At 34.7% G+C, this 22,747-nt stretch overlaps 1 protein-coding gene across 1 annotated transcript in view; it reads right to left on the reverse strand.

Annotated features, from left to right (window-relative positions):
• Positions 1 to 116: 116 nt before the first annotated feature.
• Positions 117 to 22,747, reverse strand: part of LOC119645167 (dual specificity protein phosphatase Mpk3) — a 35,811-nt gene continuing 13,180 nt past the window's right edge. The window contains exons 2-5 of the mRNA XM_038045143.1: positions 2,184 to 2,298; positions 1,252 to 1,435; positions 1,043 to 1,178; positions 117 to 952 (exon numbers count right to left, since the gene is read on the reverse strand). Of these exons, the coding sequence (XP_037901071.1) occupies positions 471 to 952; positions 1,043 to 1,178; positions 1,252 to 1,435; positions 2,184 to 2,298 (917 nt within the window). The 3' untranslated portion in view covers positions 117 to 470. The remainder of the gene's footprint in view (positions 953 to 1,042; positions 1,179 to 1,251; positions 1,436 to 2,183; positions 2,299 to 22,747) is intronic.

The raw sequence follows: 22,747 nt of genomic DNA on the forward strand, positions 1-22,747 counted from the left end.
TATATATATATATATATATATATATATATATATATATATATATATATGTGTGTGTGTGTGTATATGTATATGTATATATGTATATGCAAACAAACATATGTACATATATATATATGTACATATATATATTATACATAGAAAATATGTATATGTGTATGGGATTTTATGCGAGAGACAAAAAATATGTATTGCGATGATGAAGGTGGGATACAGAGTTCTTATTTTATATGTATTTCGTTTTGTACAAGTAGAAAAAAGTTTTGTACTAACTTTCCAGTTAATTAATATTACTCTTCTGTAGTTGTTGCATTCCTATGATGTAATTCAATAACCGACACTGCCTCAGCTGTTGTATTGGTAGATGTTGAGGAAGAGTTGGTGGAAGCAGGTGACACATTATCGGCATTTAAAGCCATTGGCGGCTCATTGTTGTTCGGAGGAAGTACAAAACTTTTTCCTACAAGTTGTTCTCATTTAAGTCCGGTATCCGCCGAAGGTGTCCATCGATCAAATTCGATGCCCGAATCGGGTGATATGCCGGTAGCTGCTTTGGCTAATTGCGCGATATAATTGGGCGTTGGTATACACTTACAATCAGTTGCTATGCAATTACAAGAGAATTTAGATGAATTACAATGTGATGAGCCTAAGGACATGCTAACACCGGATTTCGGCGAACCGGCAAGCGTTGTTGACGCACTGCCAATGCTACTATCATCCATTTCCGTGCATTCGTTACTATTTAAGCCCAGTTGACGTTCAAACGAGTGCAATTGCTGCATAAAATGAAAATTGGGTGACACATCCGGTTTACGGTCACGTACCAAAGTGAAAGCATCGTTTAAGCATAAATCCAAGGCTCGCATTAAATAGGCCAAAGTAACCGTCACAGAACGCGACACACCAGCTAAACAATGAACTAGTACGGCAGAGTTGTTGGAACGAGCTTCTTCTATTAAGAAAGAGAGACTGGCGTTAACTTTTTCTGTTTTTGCAAATTACAAATACAAAAAAAAAAAAAAAAAAAAATTTATAGCATTACCAATGAACTGTATGGCAGCTGGAAAATGCATCGCTAAATCTTGAGAATAATGATCAGTAATAGGTATTTGCAAATATTGTATGCCGCCCGAAGCTTCAAAGACATTTGGAAGATCCTTGGTTACATTTAATATATACTAAAGGAATAGACGAAATATTATTATAGTAAGTAAAATGCTATAAAAGTCGAAAGCACGGTAGATCAGTTACTTTTATATTGTATTTTTGCAAAGCTCTGGCATCACAACTATGCATGGCATTGCCCAAAAATAGTCCAGGTATTATTTCTACAGGAGCTTCATTGAAATTATGATGTGTCGAACCCTCACAGTCGGATGACTCTGCAGAACTACTACAAGCGGAATCGGAATGAGGAGTAGATATTCTAAGGGATCTATAATAATCAATACAATTAAAATTTATTATTATATATGCATTGAGACTAGATTAGATTAATATGCGTAGCATCATACATGCAAGATGATATGAATTCAAATCTTCTCAAATTTGAATGCAATGCCTGGTCGCCCCTGTCAATTCCCTATTATTGAATTTTTAAAAGTGGCAAAAATCGATTAAAAAATTAAAAAAATATTTCAACTTTAAAAACATTATAATCGTATTAAGCTATCTTAAGAGGAAGTTTACTCAAATTATATATATATATATATATATATAGATAGATAGATAGATGTGTGAGCGACAAAAAAAACAATTGCTCCGATTGTATTTGGAAATTCTGAGTAAACTGAAAAGTTCATTTGGTTGAAAATGTTTCCAATTTTCATCACTTTTGGAAGCGATTGTAAAAATTGTTCGATACAATCCTTTTTCAATAGGATTGGATGCATCTTTGTGGCAAGTTGGGTCGAGATCCCGAACATTGCAGCCTGGTAAGTTGAACGCAAAAAAAAATACATAAATAGATAGACGGGGACCAGCAGACAGACGGACTGACGGACAGAGGGATCTAAATCGATTTAGCGAATGATTCTAATGAAATTGATTGGTATAGTAAAACAGGATAAAATCGCAAATTTTTGCAGGTTTTGCATACATCGCTACAAGATGGGGTTGGAGAGTGATTTTTGCATATTTGCTAACATTGATGAGTGAGTGAGTACAAGCAAGATTCGCATTACCTTAAACCCATTAACTGATCTGTTTGTGTATTGCGACTAGATTCCATTTCTTTGTTTTGCGGGCTATCGTCTTCACACCATTCTGGAAATGTTTGCCGAAAACTGGAAAAGCCATCTGTAAAGAAAATAAATGATTAATTCATTCCTTTGCAGTCTTTTGTATTAGCTTTTAAGTCCAGGTACAAATTCAAATCTATTTTATTCAAAGCATTCAAAGCACTTAAAATATCGGTGACTTCGCATGAATCATTCATTCATTCATTTACGCTCATTTCCCATTCCCATACACATGGTATGGGTAAAGTCTATTTGTTACCGTCTTACCGATAATTCCATCGTATGACATTACCGGATGTGAAATGTTGCATTTATTTATTTGCCTCTTTATGTTACGCTACTCTGGTTAACTGCTGAGATCATACCTGCTCTCATATTTAGTATTTAGGCCTTCAACTAGCTGGCGCGTCAGTCAGTCAGTCAGTCAGTCAGTCAGTCATTTAGTTAGTCATTTAATCCGACATTCGGTTACGTGATGCGTTGCGATTCACATTTATTGTAATCCGTAACATTAGAGAACAATGCAAGCGTATGCATTTTCCAGCCAACTTGAAACAAAAATTTGAAATAAAAAAAAAAAAACAAGAAGAAAATGACAAGAGACAGTGTAAGTTTTTAATTTTCTTCGGTGTTTTTTGATTTGCTATGCAATCAAATGCTTACACCTCGAAGTCACTTCAATCTGCCGCGTGGGTCGAGTGACTTTAAAATATTTAGCAAATATGCAGATTTCCGTTAACTCTTATAAATAGATAATTTGATTCCTCCGGGATCTGGGTATATGCCTGATTACATCTCATTGACAAGAGCCAATAATTTTGCGAAAGTGCAAAGGTGTAACTTTTGCGATCGACTTTAGATGGTGAAGGCATCACAATATTCCATCGAAGTCGTAACGACATTTACACAATCGCTAGACAAATAACGCTTTTTCTGCTGAAAGCCTTTCAAGGCTTTTCTAATTCGTTAACCTCAAGAAGCTGTGGTATGGTGTGACTCTTATGAGACTATTTTTTTCAAATTTCATCAGATACAAAATATATTCTTGTTTTGGGGTTAATTCAGTGCCCTTGACTGTCCAAGGCTCGCTTCCGCCGACTAAAAAAGAAATTTTCGCACCACACGCTGCATGGACTTTGTTACGAAGGTGTAAACGAAGTTATGAAATTATTTATGAAAGAGCAATAAGATATGAATAAGTTTTTTGTATATCGTCAAGCAACTTACAACAGCAAAGGCCGACTATTCTAGTAGAGTGTAGACTGTACCATTTTGTCTAATACAATTTACGAAGTAATTTTCTAATGAAATATCAAAATTTATATAGTAAATTCTAGGAGTTATGTTAACCATTTTGGAAAGATGTGTTTCGACAAAAAATTTATTTAAAATTATGAACATTTTATTACAAACGTATTTTTTTATAACAATAAATTTTTTTTTTTTGGACATATAAGCCACAAATCTATTGGCTTAGTCCATCTCTTTTCAACATACCCAAAAAAAAAAAAAAAAAAAAAAAAATAAATTTTTTTATCTATTTTATGCAATTCCAAGTTCTTCATTCTTTTCCTTCGAATATTTTTTTTCCCCGACGAGGTGTATTCCGTCGCATCTGTGAAAGGCACAATCGCAAGGAAAACGACAAGAAACCATATATATAGCTCTATAGTAAAATTTTCATTTCTTGGTAGAAGCATTGATACCTTTCGAATCGCTCTCAGTATGATATCTACTCGACACTTAACAGTTGTCTCGATGAAATTACGCTATCGTGTTTTTGCTTGAAATGTGGTCAGCGAAGTTATAAACTAATAGGTAAGACATCAGCTTGTAACTCATCAGCACGCATATGATTTAAGGAAGAAGCTCGAAATTTGAAAAAAAAAAAAAAATAAAAAAAATTCTTTCTCATAATGAAATTTTTTTCCACACAGATGATTCCATCCAGATTTTTCCACAGATGATTTTCTCGATGATTCAAAGCATGTATTGAATACAACAACATGCAGCTTTTCTTCTTTTTTTTCTGAAAAATTTGCACTTGCTTGTCCCCTTAGTAATAGGCGTAGACCAGATGAGATGAGTATTATAAGTGGAGAACTCTTGCATACACATGAAATATATATGTGTTACGAATATACCAGCTCTAGACATCTAACATCGCATATGATGAAGTGTGAAGTGTGTGTTGTCCTTCTCTATGAATCAGTAACGGAAGTTATCGTTAGGATATGTAACAAATTTTTATATATACATATATATATATATATATACGTTTGTTTATATTATCTGTATACATAAGCGAAGCTTTTTAGTGACCTTTTCTCTGTTTAGTTACCTTTTTCTGTGGATGACTCACTGATTGTGGATGGCTCACAATATCTATATATGAATCACAATGAAAAATTCTCCTATCACTGATTCATTTGTAATCGATTCATACTTTAACCGTTATCTACACTGATTTATGCACTTACATAGGAATTTATGAACCGAACGCATGAATGGATGGATATACGTATATTGGCTTCTTTGTAATATAAGCATGACAGAGGAGTTTGAACTCATTTACATAATTGACTTCGCATGCATACAATTTGCACACAACATCACGAAACGAAAACTATATGGGGATTTCCAAAGAATTCGATTCTTATTAAGACAAACGCAACCAAAGTAAAACAAACGGAAATTGTTGACTTCCGCTTCAATATGTATCTGTATATGTATATGGTAAATATATATGCACATGCCTCGATATACATAAAACAATATGAGTTATAATTTATGCATAAATTTAATATATACTACACATATACATATATAATATATAAATGCTGCTGTGATGCATCGAAACCATAAATTGTTTAATTATATTAATATAACAGAAAGAAAGAAAAAAAATTTGTTTTCTTTTTTTTAACTAATTACTTTATGAAAATTAATTTAGTTTTGCCCATCTTCCAACTTCCGTAATTCAGAATGGAAGCCGAAAATTGAATTTCGTTTTTACCACTTGGAAGAAAATCATCTCATAAGTGAATTTCGGATCTTTACTGCTATAAATCATATTCAGTACTATAATGCGTTTACAATCCAGGACGCAGAGGATAGGGTTGAACGAATTATGTGTAGCATCGTAATGTAAGTCTAGTGAAATTTCAATTTAAAGCATCGCAGTATAGTTCATTGGTCAATGTCGATGATATATTTGGCGCGATGGGGATAAATATATTTTTGTATTCTGTCCTTGATAATGAACGTAGCACGATCATATTTTGAATTGGTATTCGATCCTTATTCAGTTCATTTATATCGATTTGTTCATAGCTCGTAGTACATCCATGCAAGTTATGATAGGATACTATTCGATGCAATTTATTCGTAACGATTTGTTTCGCATTCGTCCAGCGATATATGGCAATAATTACGAACAATGCCGAGCCTACATCGTTTCTTTTAACTATCATACATTATTTTTATGTAAGTGCATAATTCATGCATTCGTGGAGGCTCCAATGTTGGAGGTTGCTCAAACGTCAACGTGGTCCAAATTTAGCAAAGTTCATTTAATCACTTCTCAAAGCTTCAGTTGCTTTCGTCATAACAAGTCACAAAAAATTAGGCTTTGTCGCCATGAGAACCCCTATATAATAAACGGGGTGGGTCCAGCTCACAAAATGGTCGTAATATTAATTCGACTACATTTCCACATTTCTTAGAAAATTATATTTCCTGCACATAATCATGAAGAGAGAGAGAGAGAGAGAGAGAGATACGACAAAAACGTAGATATTAATTACTTTTATACGCATGTATATATCCATGTGTAGATATATATATCGAAATGAAGATATGATCTGTAAAAGATGTTTGTACGCTACTTGAAATCATATTTTTAATTAAATTCGTAACATTCTAGGATTACGTTGCGCGTACGTCCTCCATACGCCGAATTATTTATAACCTTCTTCCGATAATTGCGAACGAGTACTTAATTCGATTCCGTAGATTTTTCGTAATCTACAAGTGATTTAACTGGGCAAGCGCGCGCGCTGGTAGAGAGAAAGAGAGATGCGATTAAAAGCATTCTTGTTTATCATCCTTAGTAATAATGTATAGACCTCGCGTAGAGGGTCCTCAATTTGCATTCCATTTGCAAAGTTTCATGATTAAAGAAGGCCCGATACAGTCTTTACATTTTGCAATGAATAACGATAGCAAAAAAAGAAAAAAAAAAAAAAAAAAAATTACACGCTCGCTGATTACGAATAGTATTCAAAATAATTTTCAATTATTTTCGCCATTCATTGATTTGCAGATGTTTTCATCTTTCAATATCATCAATATCATCATGCGGTCGATTAGCGAGGCGAACGATTAATTTATTTTATAAATTAAGAGAGAGATAATAAGAACAAATTTGATAATTTAATTAATTTAATATTATTGAAATTGTATTGGGATGAGAAAGTTTTCAATTTATAATGCAAGTGTCGAGCTACAACCATTTATACAGCTATCTATGTAATGCGCGTAAATTGCTATACTTAATATTACTTTCCGATTTGCTAAGTTACATAATTACAAATATTTTATGCACAGTAACGGTGCAATACATTATACTGCATGCCGTGTATGCGTCGCGTTGCATGCTTTGAGTTTCTCTTTGTTTGTGTAAATCATCATCAACATCAGCATGAAACTTAATCCATTTTATGAATGAATTTCGAAAAGGCGGCTAAAATTGTATAATAAAGCAAGGCTGTCTACGCTGCTATCGTACTCTCGTTCGTAATTAAGCGAACGTAAGCCATTCTTCATTTCCTGAATTGTTTCCGCCTTATTATACCAAAAAAACAACAACGACAACAACAACAAACAAAAATTAAAACTTTTCGATTTTAGTCGAACTATTCAGTATCCGCGATTGCTGTTGTGATGTTTTAAAATAAATCTTTGAATCGCATAAGAGGTCAGAACTTTTTTGTACTAAAAAAAAAACACAAAAAAAAATGTGCGAATGAAAATAGTTTTTCTTTCGTGGTTCGTTTAACCTGTTTTTTTGTAGACACGCCTCACCGCTCTCTTATCATCGGAAGGAAGGGCGGAAACGAAAGAGAAGTACACAGAAATAGATGGAAGTAAAATGAAGTAGACGTAGAGACGTAGAGTGTATAAAAAATGTATCACTCATACTTTGTTAGATCTTGTCCCTCGACCTGATCGACAACTTTCTACTAAAATCAATGAAATCATGAGCGGATCGGCAACGACCAAAGCATCGTCATCAAGAATATTACTACTATTTTGCTACATATTGCGACATTTGGGCATAGTATGTATGTATTATTGTCAAAGTCTGAAGTTTTCCTCACTTGAATATCTACGCGTTTGCACTATGTAAAGACGTTAAGCACCCTTGCATTTATATATATTAAGGATTTGAGACTGATTAATCCTCAAGATAATTGCATTTGTCATATCGATAACGATTACAAATTGTATCAATCACGAGGCTAATATGGACAATGGACATAACGGCAACAGCGTATATATTTAAAAGTGAATGTATAGTTTCTTTGGCCTTTTAACAATCCATTCATTTGTATATATCTGCTTTGTGAAACATTGCATATATTTATACTTGCTCGACTGCCTAGGGGATGCATTTTATATGTGAGGGCATGGTGTATAGGTGTATGGGTGGTCAAGAAGGATTACAGATAGAGCGGGAGGAAAGAGACTTGACATGCCTGTCATGTAAAGAAAATACATTTTTTTTTAATGAATACGCATAGCATTCATAGAAATTAATTTTGAGATAACATGTAAAATTTTTTTGAAGAAATGAAAGGGTTATTGGTAGTTCTACATGGCTAAATCAACTAATTATCATCATCATGAAAGGTTTGTAAGAAACTGTGCATAAGTATGCAAGTAAAAATTATATAAAAAGAAAAATAAAAAATAATTTAATAAAAAAAGAAACACAACAAGAATAAACATTAATGCTCTACACTAGTTCGCTTAACACGAACTTTTCTAATAAAGTGTTAGGCGGCAAAGTGTTCGAAAAACTGGTTCGCTCTGAACCATTTTCAATAGCGTCCGCCCTTTTGACAAAATACGTCAGTTTACTAAACGTCATCAAAATATCTCCAAAAATTGCGATCTATACATGAAAATCAAGAATACAAAACGGCCAGACGGACAGACAGGTTCTCACCGATTAGTGAGGCGATTCTCAAAACGATTCTAAATCGACTGGTGTAATAAAAGTTGGATCTATCCCAAGTCCTTCTGAGTGTTGTGTAAAGCTACACGAAATTAATATATCCTTGTACCACAAGTGATGTAGGGTGTGATAACAAGGTGAAGAACTTACAATCGTCTTTGGACCTTAAGTTACTCAGTGGGGAGGAGTTTGCAAAGTGTTTTGTCTACTAATTGAGGTCAATTGGTTCATATCAGAACTACATTTATACTAAGCGAAATTGCGAAAGCCTCTCTACCGGTTGGCATTGATTCTTGGAACTTGTTTTTGTTGTAAAAATCTTAAAGACTTTAGGTTTTTTTTTTTTTTTTTTTTTTTTTTTTTTTTTTTTTTTTTTTTTTTGTTTTGCTCTGTGAGCTGGAGGTAGAAAATCTTCGAAAGATACTGCTCGGTCTTAGTTGCAGCATGCACGATTCGCTATCCCTAGTGCATACGTACTAAAAACTACCCCCCACACACACACTTCGTCTACCACTCTCCCCCGCGGGATCACCGTTAGGTATTACTTCGCGGGGGCTGGTTGTCGCTAGCACGCTCCTGATGGTGGGACCTCAGTGGAATGCACTATCGGCTTCCACTCCCTCTGCTCTCCACCCGTTGCCTCTCCAATCGCCGCAACTCCACGAGAGTATTGCTGGCGAATGCGTCTACGGCGTTCCAGGCTGCTGCACTGCCCACCATTGCGCTTGTTATCTCGTTAGGTGGCACTTGAGGCCGCCCATTCTCGAACCTGCTGCAGTAGAACATTACGTGTTCTGCGTCCTCCTCCATATCCTCGCATACCGGGCAGTTAGGCGAACTGTCGTGCCCGAATCTGTGTAGATATTCCCGGAAACAGCCATGGCCAGTCAGAAGCTGGGTTAAGTAATAGTTTACTTCTCCATGCCGTCTGTCGACCCAACGTCTTATGTTAGGGATAAGAACGAACGTCCACCTACCTTTGGTCGTTCTTTCCCACCTCGATTGCCAAATCCTTAGCGAGACCATCCGTTCCTCGCCTCTTATAGCTAGCGAGGAGAGATCGTTGCCGCGACGCCGTTGGTAGATGCGGCTCATCTCATCGGCCAGGATGTCGACTGGCAGATTGCCAGCCAGCACTAGCGCCGCCTCCTCCGACACGGTTCGGAATGCGCAGATCTGCCTCAGGGCGCTGAGGCGATATATCGCCGCCAATTTTCGGAGTGCCGCCTTTACAGTCAATGCACCCGCCCATACTGGGCTCGCGTACATAATGATTGACCTCACCACAGTGGCTATGACCTTTCTTCTAGCTGCTTTCAGACCCCCCACGTTTGGCATAATCCTTGCCAATGCCGTCTGGATGCCTGCCGCTTTCTTCGCCACGTAGTCGATGTGCCGCCTGAAGTTGAGGCGGTGGTCAATTATCACTCCCAGGTATTTGAGCGCGGGGACTGACTGCACAATGTGGTCCCCGATTCTTATCTCGCACGTCTCTAGCTTCTTCCGGCTGCTCACCAGCACGACTTCCGTTTTGTGTTCAGCCAGCTCTAGGCCCACCTTATTTAGCCACCCTTTAATACGCATGGTTGCCTCGGTAGCTTTCGCTTCTATATCGGCAATATGCTTTGCGACCACCACTATCGCAACATCATCGGCGAATCCAATACTCGTTGTGCCGGTGGGCAGCCCCAACCTCAGGACATCGTCATACATGATGTTCCACAAAAGAGGGCCAAGAACTGACCCTTGTGGGACGCCTGCTGATATTTTATACTGGTCTGTGCCGTTGTCGCTTTCATACACCAACGTACGGTTCGACAAGTAACTCGTTATGGTGTCCAATAGATACCTTGGGACACGCGTTCTTATAAGAGCCCTGCGGACAGCTCCCCAATCCGCCGAGTTAAAAGCGTTTTTAACGTCCAGTGTAAAAAGACTTTAGTTTATAAGTATGTGTGTGTGTGTGTGTGTGTGTGTATGTGCGAGCGATTTACAGTTGGACCAAGCAAATTGCGCCGGGAGGCGCTTTGTTATTCTATTAATTTTCCTAACGATTATACGCACAAGAATAAGTAACGATAATGATACGATTAAATCAAACTAGTGAAGATGGATATGCAAAATTTACCCTGATATTCACTTTTTTATTATATGATTAGTTAACTAAATTTGATTAAGGTTTACCTGTGTGTTTAGTGATTCTTTGAACGAACCCACCTACTTATATATATATATATATATGTTCGTTCAATTTGTTCGAGTTTTGTGAATTAATTATTGCCATTTTTTTTTTTTTTTTTGAAATAAGGGCCGAAGATGAGTATGGAAGTATCTGGATCCGGATCAAGCTGAATACAATTTTTCCAACTTTTTTAGTTTTGTTTTCTTCACCTTAACTCATTATTCAATTTGTTAGTAAAAGTAAAAAATATATTTAAAAAAAAAAATGTATGTAAAAAATGTAAAAAATATATTTAAAAAAAAAAATGTATTTTTTTTTAAGAATTTCTTCTTTTCTTCTTTGCAAATTTTGCATCACTTGTTTTATTGCTTATTAATTATGTGCATCATCTACATGGTGTTTACGAACATTGTCTTGTTGTACCAGAAATCGTTTATAAAAATGTAACATTTTTGTCGACACATATCCAAAGTTCAGTGAAATGAAATACTGACTGTGACTCATTCGCTTATTGTAATAAACACTCATATACAAAAAACACTAGAAAGTGGGGTATGTTGCCTTTGCTTTTGCTGTTTTTGATTTTTTCAATGAAATTGAAAAAAACAAAAAAAATTATTCAAAAAATGCTTTTCAATGAATTTAATGAAATTTCCTATAACAATAAACAGCACACAAATGAAATGTGTTTACTTTGCTCTGTGTCTATATATATATATATATATATATATATACATATATGAATGTGTTTAAATGCTTGGGCAAAAACAAGTGGAATAAACTCCATGGCTTTGAACGAATTTTCGATGCTTATCAGTAACAAGCAAAAAATTATTATCTTATGTACATACATATTATGTGGGTGTCGAAAGGTGAAAAGCCTAGACGCCTACTCCTTGCAACAGCGAGATCGAAAATCGTTGTTCTTGTTGGTAAGCAAATCGAGAAATGAAACGGTTCACTATATATATAATATTTATACTTGAGTTCAGAGAGGTAGATGAGATTCGGTGTCGTTGTCGCCATATCGTACATAGTACACTACTATATCATTTTAATTCATGATTCATAAACAGGAAGAATATGTTTTGCTCTCGCTATTCAATTCATAAAATTGAAAACAGTAATAAACACATTAGTTGTTACGAAAGATCTTCGAAGGTATAAAAGTTTCCATATGGTTGCGTCATTTAAATAAAATTAACAAAAAGAAGCATAAATATAAGGCATTATGCAGTTGTGGGCACGAGAGCAACAATCTTCCCCTTCTATATAAATTCATATACATATACTATATGCATTTCATAATTTAAACATTAGACTGTGAGTGAAGCATCGATATGCATTTTATATGAATTAAATGTGTATGTGCGCGCGCGTGTGTGTATATATCTATTAATATTTTTTTCTTTGATTGGCAGATGCTTTTTATTACATACATATTGCATATAACATGCGAAGCCAATTTTCCGAAAAGACCAACTAAGTAGACTATACGCCTTGCCGTGAATCTTCAACATCCACCACTAGTCAATCAAATAACTTCTCTTAATTGTATGCGGGCAACGCGTCACAATTAATCGAGAGATCATTTTTAACCACAAATTCTATCCTACGACTTTGCTACTATGAAAGAGCGAAGTGCGAAGTGCAAGTGCATGAAAGTTTTTGACATTTTAAAGATTTGTTCACTTCTCACACATCATCACATATTAGCAGAGTATCATCAAGTTGTGCGTATGACATACATCCAGAAAAGTGTGTGTGCACGCACAGGTCATATTGCCACTCAAAAAAAAATATTTATTGACATAAGTAGGTACAAGCGTCGTCATTGCCTACAACTTTCTACCATTTTTCTGGCAAGATGGCGATAACATGTCGATAGAACGATATTGGTTTGGCAGCGACCCAATCATCGAATCATTTTCGCACTTCGTCAGTATTTCGTGACCGCCTGCCAGCTAAACCAAGCTGCCAATCGATCTGGACAAGTGGCAATCAGGAGGCGCTATATCTACTGAGTACGTGATGGAGCGGCAGAACTTCCCATTCGAGATGCAGCAATGCATCTTTGACAACGTGGGACCGAGCATTGTCGTGCAAGAGGATTCTTTTGCGTCCGTTAACCGCTCTTGCTGATCATTATACAACAGCTGCCAATAATATATCGTTCAATGCATTTAGTTGATGACGTCGGTCAACGGACATCTGCAGTAACAGTTTCATTCGGTTTTAACAGGTCGTAGTACACTACATCTTCCCGATACCGCTATATGCATAGCAAAAGTTTGTCTCGTGCCGTCACAAAAATCTCTTCCTTTTTCGCCCGCCAAGCAATGAAACCGCAATTTTGAAACGGTTCGAAACGGTATTTAAAGTCAATTCGTATGGTAGCGATTTTTCCTTCTTTTGGATCTTTCGCATCGTATGTAAAACGTGTAAAAACCGTTGACTCATCCACTACTACTAAGTTGTTTGTAAGGTTTTTTTTTACAATTTGAGCTGCGATTCCGTCCAATAAGTCTTGCGTTTCAATGTCTTCGAACATCTTTTTGTTCATCTAGGCCGTTCTTGGCCATTGACTATCCGTTTTAAACCGTTGGAACCGAAACCGACAATTATGATATGATGGAGCAGTGTCACCATAAGCTTCTAGTGAGCAGATTGAACAAAAAAAGTAGTGAAGGTCGAAAATGCAATTATGAACGTTCCATGGTTACAGCCTGCTGCATACACTGAATAGTTCAATAATATTAAATGGAAAACTGTTATTTTATCGTATATTGCGTATATTGATACTTGGCGTTACTTTACTATTTTCGCGACTAGATGTCGCTAATCAAATAGTTCAGTTTTCACGACTTCGCTTACGAATTTTAAGCGGCAACGACAAAGGCAATAAAAAATAAAAATCTTGAACGGTTCGAAAATTCGAATCATGTTTAGTCGTCGTAGCTTATTTGAACAAAGTGAAAATTATTCGAGTCCATGCATAAATGCTAGGCATAATTTCGGAACGCGCCGTGAATGTTATTTCCGCTTTCGATCATCATCGAATAATGAATAGAATTAATTAAAGCATTAATGTAATCATTTTACACCGGCACTAATTAAGGAGTCAATTAAGATAAGGGAGCACACTCGGAATAGGTCGGAATTTTCTCAAGAAATGCATAAAGATCATCAAGATCGGACATACGACGGGTAAAAACTAAAATTCGTTTATGTTAACAGTTGCATTCTGGCATATTGGCTCATACATATCAATAAAGTGAATTTAATTTTAAAACTGTATAGGTTGACGGGCGGTACGAGTGTTCGAGATGCGCGCCAAAACGTACATAACTTGTTAACTTCTTTCTATGCTTTACATTTCCTGTTTAACGTATGAATGGTTAGACATAGAAATGCAATCAGCAACAATTGTGTTTACATAATCTCTGCCATATATTTTTACCGAAAATTTTGAATGCTGCTAGTGCTGCTGGTGCTGCTAAGCAATCTCAATTTCGTTGTCTTAGCCACCCACAGATTATTATGAATTATATCGCGCATATGTGAATAAGTATTGTAAACGTATTTATAAAGCAATAAGGAAACAAGTAAATGCTTTTCGAAAGTAGGACATATGCGATTAGTTGAGTAAGTTTGAATGAACTTAAATACAAAATCCAAACAGAAGACAAACTGAATACACGCGTATGTACATATGCGCGTGAAGCCTTAAGATGTAAGTATTTTTGAAAAATTTCTTTTTCGACAAGTAAGAAAATTATGCTCGGCCGTGGAGGAATCTCTTATACCCATTACAGTGATCCTAAAAAAAGAAAAAAAAAGAAAAAAAAAAAAAAAAAAAAAAAAGAAAACTTTATTTTCATACTCTATAACATTGAAGGGGCGCGAATGCTTTTTTTCTATTTTCAGAATAAAAGTTGAGTAATAAACGAAAAACGCGAAGAGCAAAAGACATCAAAGTTTTGATTATATAGGCGTATGGGTGTGTTGCGGGCGTGTTCTTTGAAAAATTTGCAAGTTTGTAGGCGAAATCTTAATTTTTGCGAACGGGAAATTATTCACTACAAATAATACGCAGTTGCGCAGACGGACAGCGGATAAGCGGGCGAACATGCGTATGTACATTGCGAGTTTCGAACTGTCCAAGAATTTATATAATTTATGGGGTTTTTGAAGATTACTTTCGTGCCTTGCAAAGATTTCGAAAAAAAAATTTAGTAGGCGTGACCATATTTTCCATTTTTGTAGAGGTACTAGAGAGTAAAAATCCAGTTTTTATTCCTTTTGAAAAACAGAGATATCTTCACTTTCCGTAGTACTGTCGCCCTGTCGTTCGACCAATTTTACACATTTTTAATACGAACCTGCGTGCAACTACCTCCAATGTTTTTAACAAATTTGAAGTCGATTGCTACACTTTTGGGGCCGAGAGAATGTTTACAACAGACATGACCCAAATGGACAGATGGCCGGACGGGCAGAGGGATATGCTTAAATCGATTCAGAATTTGAGGGTGATCGAGACTATATATACTTTTTGTTTTTTTTTTGGGGTAAACGGTGATGGGTATAAAAGATTCGGTCGCAATCAAATACAATTTTCTTACTTGTTACCGTTGAAATCATGTTAATAACAAATGGGCAGATGGACCGATATGAGCAAATCGGCCCTGTGATGTGCATTTCTATTCGTTCAATCTAATATGCCTTCTGTAACAGGTAGAACCATAAACTTATAGGCTTACTATATATTCTGATTAAGCTTTTAGGATCTTACCGGAACGCTTTTCTTTTTTTTTTTTAGATTGAGAAACGCTGGTATAAAAAAGCGTCATTTTTATTATTATATTACAGTAATTGCATCTAAAGCATAATTTGCTTGTACAAGGTAATCGGGGCTAAGCATTCATTCATCCATTCATTTAATACTTATTATTAACCATAATGCATATTTGTTTACAATGCAGGCCTCATTTGCATACAAGTCAAACGAAATCATAAATGAAATCCGAAAAAGAGAAATACATATTTTTACGTTTAGCTGCTGCCATTGAAAAACGTGCTAAGAATACTGAACTTATTGAACAAGCAAGCACACTCGCACACACACACACACACAGAGAGAGAGAGAGGAAAGACATAGACAGAAACCGTGAGAAAGAGAGAGAGAGAGAGAGAGAGAAAGAGGGAAAGGGAGTGCGAAAGAGAAGAAGAAGAAGAAGAAGAATAAGTACAGGGGCATCACAATATCTTATCTTGTTTTTAAAGTTGCGATTTAAGTTTTGCTTTAAGGTCTGCTTTTCTTCTTCTTGTCTTTTCTTCTTTCTTTGGTCTTTTTATGTACGAATGAAGAAAGGAGGTCTGAAGTTTTTAAAAGAATACATGCGCAGGAAGTAACATAACTTAATGCGTTATATAGCGACAAACAAACATTCCACGCTTAATTTAATAATAATGAAGAAAAAAATCGTTATGAGCATAAAAACAAATAATAAAATCAAATTTTCTTTGAACAAACAACGACGACACCAACGCACATTTTACACTTAATCACATTTGTACGAGTTTCGCGTAAATGTATTTTTCTTATGCTCCCTCTTCGACCGTACACTTAGTAACGCTTGACCGTTTCTTTAAATAAACAGAATTCCTTTCCTATTAAGAAGCAACAAGCATACTGTTAATGTTGTTGTTATTGTTGTTGTTGTTTTGTTGGTATTACTTCAGTGAGGTCATAAACACCCACGTCTCTATATGAATGTATGCATTTGTATACGTATGCGTATATGGATGTGTGTGTGTGTGTGTGTGTCTAAAATTAATAATAAAAAAATATTCATATACAACATATCTATGTATTTTTGTATTTATTATAATTTTCACCAAAGCCGCTTAATTTATTCTACACATTCGTTTTGTGTAGTTAAGCTAAACACAACAGCAAACACAACAATAACAAAATTCTGTTTGTTCAGTGTGCACATTCTAAACACTGAACATTGTAAACTATCTGCATTCATGCACAAACTCGTACATACATACATACATACATAAATACATACATACATACATACATACATACATAAATGCATATGTACATACATACATACATAAACACATATATACATATATAGATACATATGTATACACATGCATATGTATACATGTATGTATGTATGTATGTATATATGCATATATATAGGCACGTATATGTGCTTATTGTACATCTTTACTTTAATAAGCGTTTGACCGTATATATCTACATAAATGACCGGAAATTGCCAACAACAACAATACCGGCAATTGTTGTAATTTTGCGTTCTTGTGTATGGATTCTCAAGTATTTGTAAGTTTGTTTTAGTTTTGTAAAATTTTCGCATTTATTTGAATTATTTCAGTCAGTCTTCGCGATCATATTTTATTTCAATGAATTAATAAAAGAAAAGAAAAAAATGAAAATTAAAAAAGATACTATTAAGCACACTGCATTCGCCATCGCATGGGTTTTAGTTATCCACAACCATTTATGTCCGGAGTTATTTCAACTCAATTTACTTTCATGTATTCAATGAGAAGAATACAATTTTTTTATTAACTCGCGTAGACATGATTTTTAATGCAATCCTTTACAGCTTTCACTTCCCTTCTTTCTCGCTCCAGTTTTCTTCGTCGCGATCACTTTTTCGGCATGATTGGATCGATAACCCTAACATTAACTAAGACAGTACTGAGATAGGTTGAGCGATAATGCCCTCTGCTCTCTGGGTTTATTAGAAAACCAATTTTCTTGTTTTTCTCTTTTTTTTTTACATTTTTTTTGTTTTTTTTTTATGACGACAGTGATCTCTTAAATAATTAAGAATGATGTGAAACGATGATTCTGGGCGTGGATAAAATTTTAATTGGTTCAAAAATTTAATTTTCTAAACATAATTTTCTAGCGTTGTTTTTTTTCCAAAGCTTTAAAAATTTTTAGAATATTTTTAAAAGTAACATTTGATAAACTATTTTTAAATATTTTTATTTAAAACAACTAAGGGAGTATAGTGGACCAAGGCTCATCATTAAATACTCTAAACCATTCCATCGCGGAAAAGTAGTCCGATCTGGAGTGCTTTCAAAAGCTCTCATCCTTGGACGAAGAGATATCGATGTATCAAAGTTCATCAAAATATCTCAAAAAATGACAACCTGTACGTTAAAAACAAGAGAACAAAATGGGCGGACGGACGGACAGACAGACCTATTTAAAGCCATTTTAATCAGCGCTAAACTTGAAAGAATTAACGCATATTTTCTTCTTCTATGATAATATTGCGAGCGATTCTCATTCCATTGGAAATAGTGAATAGTGATAAGACGTAATCGAATTATTTCAGTAAATGAAATTTTCTGACGAGTAAAAGAATCATTTACGCATTTTTAGGTTAAATGTGATTTTAGAAAGGTTTTCTCTTTTTTTTGTTTTATCAAATATTGTTTATTTAACGACAAATACAGCGGAATTAGTGTAAACGCGTTGTTGTTGTATCATTATCTCAATGGTTACTATTATCTGGAATATCTGGTTTGTGTAACTCATGGCGTTGGCGTTGAAGTTGGCGTTATTGCATCTAACTAAGAGGTTTTTTTCAATGGGCACACTAAGTTTGTTTTATTTTCGTAAGGCAGGTATATACATATATACATATATACATATATATATATATACTTCCATACTTCTGAACATTGTGAATGAATTACGAAATTGATGTGACTATGTGCGTTATGCGCGTTCTTTTGTCTGTCAATCCGTCCGTTTTTGTTTATTAAAATTTTGCGATTGTATATTTAATTAATAGAATATAAATAATATTTCGTTTATTTTTTTTTTTATGCGCTGGTTTCCTTAATTAGTAGATTTAATCCGCTTAGAATGAATGTTACTCTTACAGTGCTGGTGATAATGTAAAATTGGCTGTTCTTGGCTCTTGGCTCGATTCAAAAATCGATAATCTTTAATTGTTGTTATATATATACTGAAGGGAGGGAAATCGTCAATATATTTTGTACTATATAATAACATAAGTAGACTACGCACAGGTGTAATGTGTATTAGTGCAAGCTAAACTGGCATCCAAATATTGTTATATCAATTCGATATATGTATATATATATATCAAATAAGTGCGGTTCATTTAGCTGTAATAACAATCAAACAGCAAAAGATAATGACATGATTTTTATACCCACTGACGGATCATTTTGTCATATTATCTGCAGCACCTAAAAGAAAGCTTCAGAGACCCTGTAAACTATATATATATATATATATATATATATATTCTTGATCAGCATTAACTTCCGAATTGGTTAAGCCATCTCAGCCGGCGTGTATGTCTGTCCATCTTTAGTTCGTGATAGTAGAGTAGTAGAGTAGAGGTTGACCAAATCGGCTTTCGTCTTGGACGATAGCAGTTCATAATAGGCAACTATTTTCCATGATCAATACAAAACAGACATTTCTTCGATTTTGATCCAACCTTTGCTTCGACCGTCTGTTTTGTCGTTATTTAATTCAGCCGGTAGAGCAATGTAAGTTTTTCAAACAATCAAACCTTTGCTTTTTTCTTGCTTAAGAAATAAATTTTTTTAACTTTCCCAGAGCAGACCACCTGCGTACTACGAACAGCTGCTAGAGATTATAGTTTAACGATTTACCTGTTGATTTTAAACAAATCTATATCTCTCTCTAAATCTCATTTTAAACCGTTTTCAAACAAAAATGCGTTAGCGTAGCTCCACGGGTGGATACGAAAAGCGATTGCTGAGAGCGATTTGAAAGCTTTGAAAATTTTCAACAAGAAGTTAAAAGTTTGGAATGAAGTTGTCGGTATTGGTTATGAATTCAGTTAATAAATTGAACGAACATCTTCTTGCCATCTTCTCGTGGGCGAAAGACCACTTCTATGGTCCCGAAAACGCAGAGTAATAATAGAAAATTGATTGCCAAAAAAAAAAAAAAAAAAAAAAAAAAAACTCTCCTTTTAGTCTGTTGCAGTAATCTATCCCCATCGGAAAGTGTATTAAGTTCTTCTGAGTTCTACAGAGTTCTCGCAGAACTGACTTCCTTTAAACGACGGCGCAAATTTCAAGTTTAAAATTTCTGTCGAAATTTCCCTATGAAAGTATCACGATAGGCAACATATTTGAATCAACAATACGTACCGTAAGTACACTTATGTTACGTACACTTGATCCATTTTTAATTAGTTGCATTCATTATTACAACTTTTATATTTTTCGCGTCTCTTCTTAGATAAAAGATTATCGACCAAGCTATCGATTTAAAAGATCTGCGTTTACTAGCTACAGTAGCAAGCGGAACGAGACATCGTTTTACGTGATTTCGTTCATAGCAAAGCAATATGGGATAACGTTACTACGTTACTATGATAAAACGAATGCGATAATAATTTGATTACAGTGACAGTAAAAGCTGATAGAAGCTGTAATGGATTTTTGTGAAATATATTAAAGAATTTAAATTTCCCTTCGCTGTTGTTCGCTGTTGCGTCGAAGGTGTAGTATTTTATTTGGTAATTGTTGTTATGCTATTCTTATGCTAAATGGCATCCAGTTAAGAAATGTTAAAGGAATCGAAACATATGGCAACCTATATAAGGAATCGGTATTTTGAATTTAAGTCAACGGTATAATAATTAAGCGCGCAGTGTTACATATATCTACCGAGAAGTGAATGCCTTCTGCGGCAATGATAGGGTTGGTTATATGAATATAAAAAATATAAGATATATAGAAATTAAATGAAAAGTACTGAACTAAAAATTCCTAAACAACGTGTTTAATTTTGTTGACTATAAAAGGAACTAAAGAATCATCAGCGAACATACGCACTTACATATAATACAATATAAATAATATATATCTTTGTAAATAGGTATATATATATATATATATAATATATGAAATATGTATGCATTTACACTGGCACGTAGCATAGATGGACGATTCAAGTAATGAAAATCAAAGAACAAAATAAAATGTGTGGACATAACAACAACAGCAACAATTTTCAGACTTATTAGAGTCGATTGTATAGTGTGTTGCAAGCCGAACTCAGAGCTAATAAATAAGAAAACTGGCAAGGCAGGCCTGGATGGCCGAGCAAAGCAGGAATGTGAAATATACCCAGTGTTTGTTTTCTGTTGTTGCTGCTGCTGCTGCTGCTGCTGCTGCTTATGAAAGAAAGAATGTTCATTTGCTTGGTTAAACGTTTGTTTGATTGCCTGTTTGCTTGCGTGTGCGCAACGACCTGTTGATGCGTAAATATCAACGAAGTTATACCACTTCAATCGTGTTCGTATATCCGCATGCGCCGGCGTATTTATTTATATACATGCATAGCTTAAAACTAATACATGTATATATATATATATATATATCTTTTCGTGTCTTTTACACGCACTTGAAGTTTTTGTTGGTGTGTTGTGTCGCTCACGGTATTCATACAATCATAGAGAAACAAATATAAAAATAAAAGAGAAAAACTTCTACTTAATCGTCCGCCTGGTCAGCGTTTTCTTTTTCTCTGTCCTATAATGAAGATTCTCTGCAAAGCACAACGATTGTTGACTTCTAAATATGGTTCTATATTCTGTGTCACTGGTCGGCCTAAGCCGCAAGGTTGTTGCTTTTGTTATTATGGAAGAGATCTTTACTGTGAGCACCAAGCAAATATCATAAAAAAAAACTAATTGTCGTTAAAAATCAGATACTGCAAATTCCATAAAGGATGATGTCAGAATATATGGATGGATGCGGATGCTTGCTTGCTTGCTTGATTGGTTTTATGTATTTACGTATAAATATATATATATATATATATATATATATATATACATATATATATATATATATATATATATATATATATATATACATGCTGTGAATGCATCACAACATCATGCGTATCATGTACGAAATTTATTATGCAAAACATTTAATGATTACTCTTTGAATTAAAAAAAGGACGGAAGGAAGGAAGGAAGGATATCGATGCACTTCGAAATGAAAAACAAATAAGAAAATAATATTTAATTGCAAGTGAACTTCTAATACCTTAACTAAGTACAGTGCATTCTGCTTAATGGCAATTACACATTTCGATTTCATTAAGTGGATGCTCTGCCAGTCTGTCATACCAAAATAGGTAAATAATTTTTATTAACATATCGACTGATATTTTCCCATACATATGTAAAAGATTAACAAACATTTTTTTTTTTTTTGTTTGCAAAATTCATTCATTTTTATGAAAATTGTCTTCCTCAAGACTGATACAGAGAGTTCAATTCGCTTCTCTATCATTTCGCTGTCATTTCTCTGCAACGGATTGGCAAACCCCTTAAACATCGCACTGACTGCACTGACTGTCATTTTATTCAATTTCAATTTTTTGTCCTGGTAAATCTTTTTGGGGATATAGAAAATGATACTGACAAATGGACGCCAGAAAACAGGATAACTGGTACAATGATTCCATCTTCGATTCATATAATTTTGTCATCGATCTGTGACGGGATGCATTTATCTGACTTCCGAATACATTGCCTTTCGATGTCTTCAAGGTGACAGCTCTTTCTTGCATCTTCACTTTTCGATTATTGGGAATAATCTGAAAAGACATCCTTGACGGTTCCTGGTGTAACCAATTTTTTTATTGATTTTGGAAAACAAGGGTTTCCTGAGTTTTTTTTCGTTTTTTTTAGTTTGTGGGCGTGTTCTTCAATCGATTTGGCCCATTTTCAATAGGCACCTGCGTGCAAGAGCTTCCAAAATTTGTGCTACATTTTAAGCCGACAGTTTTATTTTTGCGGCCAGGAGTATGTTTCCGGCAGCCGTGACACGGACGGACATATTTAAAACGATTTAAAATTTGATGCTAAAGATCAGGAAGGGTCTTTGACAGAATTTCATTTTAGACTGCGCACGATATCATCTGGAGCTTGCTTAAAGTATTATTATTATTATTATTATTATTATTATTATTATTATTATTATTAT

Source organism: Glossina fuscipes, unplaced genomic scaffold (assembly GCF_014805625.2).
Source record: "Glossina fuscipes isolate IAEA_lab_2018 unplaced genomic scaffold, Yale_Gfus_2 1, whole genome shotgun sequence".
NCBI lineage: Eukaryota > Metazoa > Arthropoda > Insecta > Diptera > Glossinidae > Glossina > Glossina fuscipes.